The sequence below is a fragment of the Myxocyprinus asiaticus genome, chromosome 12, assembly GCF_019703515.2.
Source record: "Myxocyprinus asiaticus isolate MX2 ecotype Aquarium Trade chromosome 12, UBuf_Myxa_2, whole genome shotgun sequence".
Taxonomy (NCBI): domain Eukaryota; kingdom Metazoa; phylum Chordata; class Actinopteri; order Cypriniformes; family Catostomidae; genus Myxocyprinus; species Myxocyprinus asiaticus.
The window spans coordinates 37265713-37274430 of record NC_059355.1 but is presented as its reverse complement, the minus strand read 5'-3'; the positions used below and the strand labels follow the sequence as shown (position 1 = coordinate 37274430).

At 37.5% G+C, this 8718-nt stretch overlaps 1 protein-coding gene across 1 annotated transcript; it reads left to right on the top strand.

The window, feature by feature from the left end:
• The first annotated feature begins 3140 nt into the window (after window positions 1-3140).
• Window positions 3141-7964, top strand: LOC127449316 (translocator protein-like). The gene is made up of 4 exons (XM_051712666.1): window positions 3141-3298; window positions 5931-6117; window positions 6341-6479; window positions 7427-7964. Exons 2-4 carry the CDS (start codon window positions 5945-5947, stop codon window positions 7598-7600), a joined length of 486 nt encoding a protein of 161 aa, XP_051568626.1. The 5' UTR covers window positions 3141-3298; window positions 5931-5944; the 3' UTR covers window positions 7601-7964.
• Window positions 7965-8718: the final 754 nt, after the last annotated feature.

Below are 8718 nucleotides of genomic sequence, written 5' to 3'. Positions count from 1 at the left end.
TGAATGTGTTTGAGCATCACACGATGACATGTTGGCAACAGCTCTATTTAAAACCACCTTGCTGTGATTTAAAACAGACTAATTCAATTCATATTCGACTACTATAAGGCGCTGTGAGCAACACATCTTTCAAACAGGTGTTTTGTGAGTGCATTAGACAAATGGCAAAAACTTATTTTTCTGAAGATTTTGACAATTCTTTTTGTAACTGCGCCATGTTAGTTTATAATCAACTGTCCAAAGGTTTATTGAGATTTTTTTTTTTTAATAACAATAGGAATTTAGTTCTATAAATGAGGAAGACTTCTTTGTTCATGATAAAAATGTCCAAGAGTTTATTGATGAAGAAGGAAAGATAAATAAATAAATAAATAAAATAAAAATAGGAATGTAGCTCTATAAATGGGCAGACTTCTGATATCAGTGTCAATTTAAAAAGAACAAATAATAAAAAAAAAATTGTATAAATTAGAAAGCAAAGGAAAACCACAAACAGAAATGAAAATTGTTTGCCCAAGGGCCCTGAAAAATAATTAGGCTTATATATATATATATATATATATATATATATATATATATATATATATATATATATATATATATATATATGGGCTCCTATGTGATCTGTTTTTAATCTATGTCATAATAATATAATAAGCCCTACAACATGTATAACATTGGATCTGAAGTAAGTTCTGGTGTGGGTTTCACCTGAACTGTTATACATGAAATCACAGTTTATTTGTGTTTCACAATGAAATTCTTTTTAAGTTCACCATGTGCTATATTGAAAGCACTACAGCAACATATTTATATATATATATATATACTGCAAATCAGTTAGGACAGTCGAGTGTTTACCACTGTGAAACACCACCATTTCTTCTAATAACACTTATTAAGCATTTCGGCACTGAAGACACAAGTTTGTTAAGTTAGCAAGCAGAATTTCCCCCCATTCATCCATTATGCAGGTCTTCAAATGTGCAATTGTATGGGGCCTTTGTTATTGAATTTTGAGCTTCATAGTGCTCCACGCCATTCTCATTTGGAGATAGTTCAGGACTGCAGGCAGGCCAATCTAGCACCCACACTCTCTGCTTACGTAGCCATGCACTTATAATCCGGGCAATATGTGATTTGCTGTTTTCTGGCTGGAAAATGCAGGGACATCCCTGGAAAAGACAACGTCATGATGGCAGCATATGTTGCTTCAAAATTTGTACTTATCTTTCTGCATTAATGATGCTCTCATAGATTACCCATGCCATGGGCACTGACACACCCCCATACATTACAGACACTGGCTTTTGGATCTGACGCTGATAACAGCTTGAATGGTCCTTTTCCTTTTTGGCCCGGAGAACACTAGAGCTGTTTGTTTTTTTCCAAAAACTATTTAAAATGTGGACTCATCAGACTACAGAACATGATTCCACTGTTCTATTTTCCATCTCAAATGAGACCAAGCCCAGAGAAATCGGTGGCACTTCTAGACAGTGTTGATGTATGGCTTCTGCTTTGCAAAGAAAAGCCTTAACTTGCATCTGTGGATGCAGCGGTGAATGGTGTTGACTAACAGAGGTTCAATATTCCCAAGCCAATGCAATGTCATGATATCCATAAAAGCATAATGGCTTTTAAGACAGTGGCTTCTGAGGGAATGGAGAATTGTCTGTTGAATAATATTTTTGACTTGAATAAAACCAGTTAATTTATATGTTACCACATTAAGCTCTTTTTTACCATGTGGGAAGTGTCAAAATGATGGAAAAGAATCATGATAGTCACAGCATTTTTGTGTATGCATATGTTAAAAGTAATACATTTTAAGCAAATATATAGTAATAATAACATGCACAAACTCAGATGGTTTGGTGGTTGACTTTATTATTACAATTCACACTGTGTGCAGCTAAGTATAATTTTTAAACTCATATGATTTATAAGGCTGAGGCTGATATAATTATGAATTGAATCTTGTAAATATTGAATGTAAATTCTTGTCTTTTTTAGATTCAATATCAGTGTACCACTATATACAATGTCTTTATCAGTGTCTACCAGAGAGTAAAATTTTGTTTAAAATAATAATAAATAATAATAATAATAATAAAAAAATTAGGGAGTTATAGTGTTCATGTCATCTTAATGTCATCATTAGAGAGTCACCTTATAATAAGCTGTATTCATCAAAATAACTTATCAAACTTTCTTATCAAAGTGCTATATTTACACAGGCACTGTCAGAATTACAATGAAAAACCTTTCTACCTCCATCTGGTGGTAAGTTTAATTTTATTCTGAGCTAAGACAGAATTCTGGAAGCATGCCCTCAGCTCTCATGTAAAATATTCACAAGATAAGTCATGAATTTCAGAAAAGCTTTTTTAATATTTTTATTTTATTTTAATTGTTCTCATACTGATGACTGATGATTGTTAGGGGGTACAGATACCATGAAGTGATTTTGGGTCATGGCAGGGCCTTAGAATTACATAATGCAGTTTAATCATAACTCCCAAAAAATAAAATAAAATAAAATAAAAAAATAGCTCTTTTTCTCAATTTTAAAAACATTTTGTGGTAATAGGATGGTGACTGAAACGCAATCAATATTAATTTATTTTTTCATAATTTGCTCAGTGTTTGTATGAATGTGTATGGGCCACCAAAAATTCTGGATCAAAGACAGAACTCATAATAGAGTTCAGCCATGCAATAGCAAATCAGGAGCTAAATATAAACTGACATCTGAACCCCAGCAGCGCCGCGTTGATCTTCTTGAACGCATCTTTCATGCATTATTATTTTTTGTATTTATTTATTTTTTTTTATTATTCATGCCAAACTACTTACATGAAATTGTGTCAACAAGTACAGAAAAAAAAAGGAAGACATATATCATAAATATAATAATAGTAAAATAAAAACCAAAAGCCAGAGGAAGAAGAAAAGAAAAAAAGGAAAAAAAAAACACATCTATAAAAAGTATTTTTTGACTTTTCAAAGACCTTTCATGCATTATGCGAAGTGATCGTTTCACAACAGCTTGCCTAATAACACTAAGAATTGGCAGATGTTTACATGCCTCTCTAGTGGCCAACATTTCGTTTCTACGCACAAACAACCTACTCTTCTTTTTTTTCTACACTTGACCAGCCTCGTTCTTCACGCACGCCCACTGACTGTTATACGAAGTTATATCATGATTTCAAGAGCACTCGGGTCACAGAAGGACATCGAGACTTCTCTCTATTCGCTCAACATTAAGGAGCGCTTCGATCTGTCGATTCAGGTAAAGAAAAGAGTGCTGTTATTTACTTCAAACTCCTCTGTTTTCTTCCAGCTCTGATTAGTAGTATTTTGCCGACAAATTCCACAATTTGTAGCGCGTGACAAACATTTAGTAGAAAAGCAGCCGTTCATGGGGCGATAATGCTGTAACACTACATTAACGAGAGCAATGCCGTCTTTGTGTGTTTTTTGTTTTGTGCTAATCACAATCGTCACTATGAAAAATAATAACGTTTTACTTTAAGAGACATGAGCGAACTCCCAAAGGCTAACAATCTTGACGGGTCGGGCACTGAACCAAACCTCCCTCACGTTTGATTCTCTCTCGAGTCATGCTGAACTCTTGTTAAATTCATGGGAAGTTTGTTCATTCAAGTTAATGTGAAATATTGAAACGTTTAATTTGTCATTGCCAGCTAACAGAGTAACATAGCAAGTAAAAAATACATGAATTAATTTCTTGCTACTAATGTATTTTTATGAGTGTTTTTTAAACCTGGCACTATGGAATTCTAGTAGAGTCTGGTTAAAGGTGCATTCAGTAATTTAGGGCTAATTAAAAAAGTTTTACACTATAACAAATGAATTGTGTTTTTGTGAAGAGTGATCTGAATGGTGTACACTCACATGAGATAAAGACTGTACTCAAAATAGTTTTCTATAAAAAGTGTTTTTATTTTACATGGTGCGGGTCACCCCTTCAATGTGTTTCGCATGTTGAAATGACATGGTCCTCTGTGTTTAACTAAACGTCGAAGAAGAAAATCCTCACACTCATTGGCTGCCGCCTATGTAGATACGCTTGGCTATGCTTAGCGCAGTGTTGTTTGGTGATGCGAAGAGCAAAAAGAATACAATGAAACATACTTATTATCATGCTTTAGAAGCAGAGTCAACAGGAGATTCAGTAGCTGTACTGCCGAAGAAGCGAAAAAGGTCCAAAGCAAGAAGCAGAAAGAAGGCAAAAAACTAGTGTAAATATCGGTACAGCATACATGAGGTGGAAAGTAGTGATGCCCATGTTGCTTCTTTTTTGTTGGACAGGTAAGACATTATTAATTGTCTGTAATTTTTCAGACCACTCTGTAAAATAGTATCAGCGGAATTTACAGAACTCATACAAGTTTCCCTCGAACTTTTTAAAATTACGCGTGTAGTCGGGGGGGCCTGGGTAGCTCAGCAAGTAAGGACGCTGACAACCACACCTGGAGTCGCAAGTTCGAATCCAGGGCTGTTGTGTGACTCCAGTCAGGCTTCCTAAGCAACCAGTTGGCCTGGTTGCTAGGGTGGGTAGAGTTACATTGGGTTAACCTCCTCGTGGTCGCCATAATGTGGTTCTTGCTCTCGGTGGGGCGCGTGGTGAGTTGTGCGTGGATGCCACGGTGAATAGCATGAAGCCTCCACACACGCTAGGTCTCCGTGGTAACGCGCTCAATGAGCCACGTGATAAGATGCGTGGATTGCCGGTCTCAGACGCGGAGGCAACTGAGATTCGTCCTCTGCCACCCAGATTGAGGCGAGTCACTACACCACCACAAGGACCTAGAGCACATTAGGAATTGGGGAGAAAAGGGGAGGGGGAAAAAAATGTCCTGAGCTTGGAAAAGGCTACAGAGACAATCGTGCTGATCCACATCGATAGATGGAAGTACATCGTCTAACACCACTGTCGTATTGGTACTTAAAGAACACGAAGAAGAGCAATGCGAATGCTAATTATTTGACTACTAACAATGTCCAAATGTTCATGCACCGCAGGAGATTTACACACTCGAATAATTTTAAGATTTACCAATTTCAATTTCTTAACAAAACTCAAGTTGTACTGAGTACTAATAAAATAAAAAGTAAATATTTAAAGTTTTATCAATTTAAATTTGTTAAACATTATTACACAATTCAGTATTATGGAATTTTGTTATGAAATTGAAATGTGCAAATATTAAAAATAAGCTAAAATATTTTTTTGAGTGCCAGATACGTTCTTATTCGTATTTTGTTTTTTCTGGAAGTCATGAAGAAAATTCACAGTGTGGTTTCCACCACATCTCAGATTTTGTATTGTGTTTAATGGAATTCTGTGATGGAAATTAAGTTAACGTTTTTTTAAATAAAATGTACAAATCTGATTGGAAATGATGAAAATGCAAATGGTTTGTTTATTTCACACTTTAACATGGTTTTAAGAATGTAATTTGTATTTTTATAATGGATTTTCATAGTCAAATATTGAAAGTATGGGTCTTGGACATGGCTAAAACAATAAAATCGTACAATAAAGGTATTTGAAAAATTAAATGGGCATGGTAAAAGTTCATATAACAAAAAGAAAAAAGTTCTGCATGTTAGTTTTAACAAAAATCAACACCTGGGACATGGAATTGCCTTAAGTTAAAGAAACACCCATATTGGAGAGATTTTTCATCAGTCTATGATTTATGATTGTTTTATGAGAGAAGGCTGTGGTCTTAATTATTTTACAGCAAATGAGCCCTAAGCTACTGTTGCCCTCCTTGTCTCTTGCTTTGGAGATAAGCAAACATACTCTGAATTTGCAGACTTGGAGGGTTTAGAGCAATTACTGAAAAACAATGTCATTCATAAACATTTGCTAATAAAATTTCATTTGCCAGTTTGCACTAAAAGGATGTGGATTCCCATGCTGAGTTTGACTGCCCTGCCTCACATTGGTGGGATATTTGGAGGTCTTATAACAAGGAAGGAGGTGAAGACTTGGTACACTACACTCAACAAACCTTCATGGAGGCCACCTAATGCTGCTTTTCCAGTGGTGTGGACCACTCTCTACACTGGCATGGGGTATGTAGAAACAGGGGTCATTTATTTAAATCTGAATCTGACTAGATTTTAGGGTTGCATAGATGTACATTTGGCAACATTTACAGTTATACATGTAGAGGGACTTTGAAGGAAACTAATTCAGTTTCCTTCAATATCATGTTCAAGTTCAGTTCAAGTTATTAAGTAACTAAAGAAAAAAATCTACACTGTGTATATGCTCTCTTTTTTTTTTTTTTTAAAGATATGGTTCATACCTTGTGTGGAAAGAGCTTGGAGGCTTCACACAGGATGCACTGGTGCCACTGGGACTCTATGGTTTGCAGCTGGCACTTAACTGGGCATGGACCCCCATCTTCTTTGGAGCACACAACATTAAACTGGTGAGAAGACATGTTTCACTGTCACCTGTAATAATGATTTAATTTAGACTAATGTTGCAATAAATGCTTAAAACAAAACACCTTTCATTTAGTAACATTATGAACATCCAACAGGACTTGAGGGAAATCAGGAGTTCAAAAATAACTGTTATTTTAGTTAGAAAATATAGTGAAACAGTGTTGCATTACAGGTAAACCAGGAAGTCTCATTGCTTCCAATACTGAGATCATATCAGAGATTTTTGTGAAGAGACACTTGACTGAACCTTTTTAATATTGTGGCAGGGTTGGGACAGTTTTCAAATAACCTGTTTATCCAGAGTGTGAAATAAAAAATGCATAATTAAAGCATTAGTACCATAAAATATTTTTACTCATTATTGTTACTCAAATAGTATTTATGTCTCAAACTCCATATCTCTTATGTATAGATATTTAAAAATGGCAAAAACCTAGGGGGCGAGTATTGACGCTGACTACCACCCCTGGAGTCACGAGTTTGAATCCAGGGCGTGCTGAGTGACTCCAGCCCGGTCTCCTAAGGAACCAAATTGGCCCGGTTGCTAGGGGTGGTAGAGTCACATGGGGTAACCTCCTTGTGGTCACTATAATGTGTGGTTCTCGCTCTCGGTGGTGCGCCTGGTGGGTTGTGCGTGGATGCCGTGGAGAATAGCGTGGGCCTCCACATGCGCTCCGTCTCTGCGGTAACGCGCTCAACAAGCCACGTGATAAGATGCGCAGATTGACATCTCAGAAGCGGAGGCAACTGAGATCGTCCTCCACCACCCGGATCGAGGCGAGTCACTACGCCACCACGAGGACTTAGAGTGCATTGGGAATTGGGCATTCCAAACTGGGGAGACAACCTGATCACATGCAAAAGATTGTACTATTTTAAACATGGATATGCTTGATTAAATATAGTGGTGCTCTTCTTTTCTATTTAGGCAATGATAGAGATAGTGATGCTCACTGGCACAGTCGCAGCCACCATGGTGACTTGGTATCCCATCAGCCGCACTGCAACTCTGCTCATGGCGCCATATATGGCCTGGCTCTGCCTTGCTACCAGCCTCAACTACTGCATCTGGAGAGACAATCCAGATCCAAAAAAAGACTAAAGAGGCCAATAAAAACAAACACCATTCTAACTAACACAACGGACTTGTTTTTCTTTAATCCACTATGAAAAAATGCAATCATGATTTCACACTTTGCCATTTTGCAGTTACTGATTAGTAATATAATGAAGAATTAAAGAAATCTTTAGTTAATTTTCAGATAATAATCAATTAAATGACTCTTGAACTTGAGTAAAAGAACACATTCCATCTCTTCACTCTTCACATTTTACACAAATGACTCTCAAGATAGCTGTATTTTGTTTACAAGCTTTCAAACTCCGAATGTCTCTAATTAATAACTGAAAAAGTATTGTTTGCTTGCTTCCTTGCCTATTTTTATACAAATAAAATATTTTCATGACTCACTTCTTTTTTGAAAGGATATACACCGATCAGACACAACATTAAAACCACCTTCCTAATATCATGTAGGTCCCCCTTGTGCCACCAAAACAGCTCTGACCCATCAAGTCATGGACTCCACAAGACCTCTGAAGGTGTCCTGTGGTATCTGTCATCAAGACGTTAGCAGCAGATCCTTTAAGTCCTGTAAGTTGCGAGGTGGGGCCTCCGTGGACCAGACTTGTTGGTCCAGCACATCCCATAGATGCTCAATCGGATTGAAATCTGGGGAATTTAGAGGCCAAGTCAACACCCTGAAGTCTGTCATGTTCCTCTAACCATTCCTGAACAATTTTTGCAGTGTGGCAGGGTGCATTATCCTGCTGAAAGAGGCCACTGCCATCAGGGAATACCGTTGCCATGAAGGGGTGTACGTGGTCTACAACAATCTTTAGGTAGGTGGTACATGTCAAAGTAACATCCACATGAATGCCAGGACCCAAGGTTTCCCAGCAGAACATTGCCCAGAGCATCACACTGACTCCGCCAGCCTGCCTTCTTCCCATAGTGCAGCCATCTCTTTCCCAGATAAACGACACACGCACCCTGCCCTCCACATGATCTAAAAGAAAACATGATTCATCAGACCAGGCCACCTTCTTCCATTGCTCCATGGTCCAGTTATGACGCTCCCGTGCCCACTGTAGGCGCTTACAGTGGTGGACAGGGGTCAGCATGGGCACTCTGACCGGTCTGCGGCTAAGCAGCAAGCT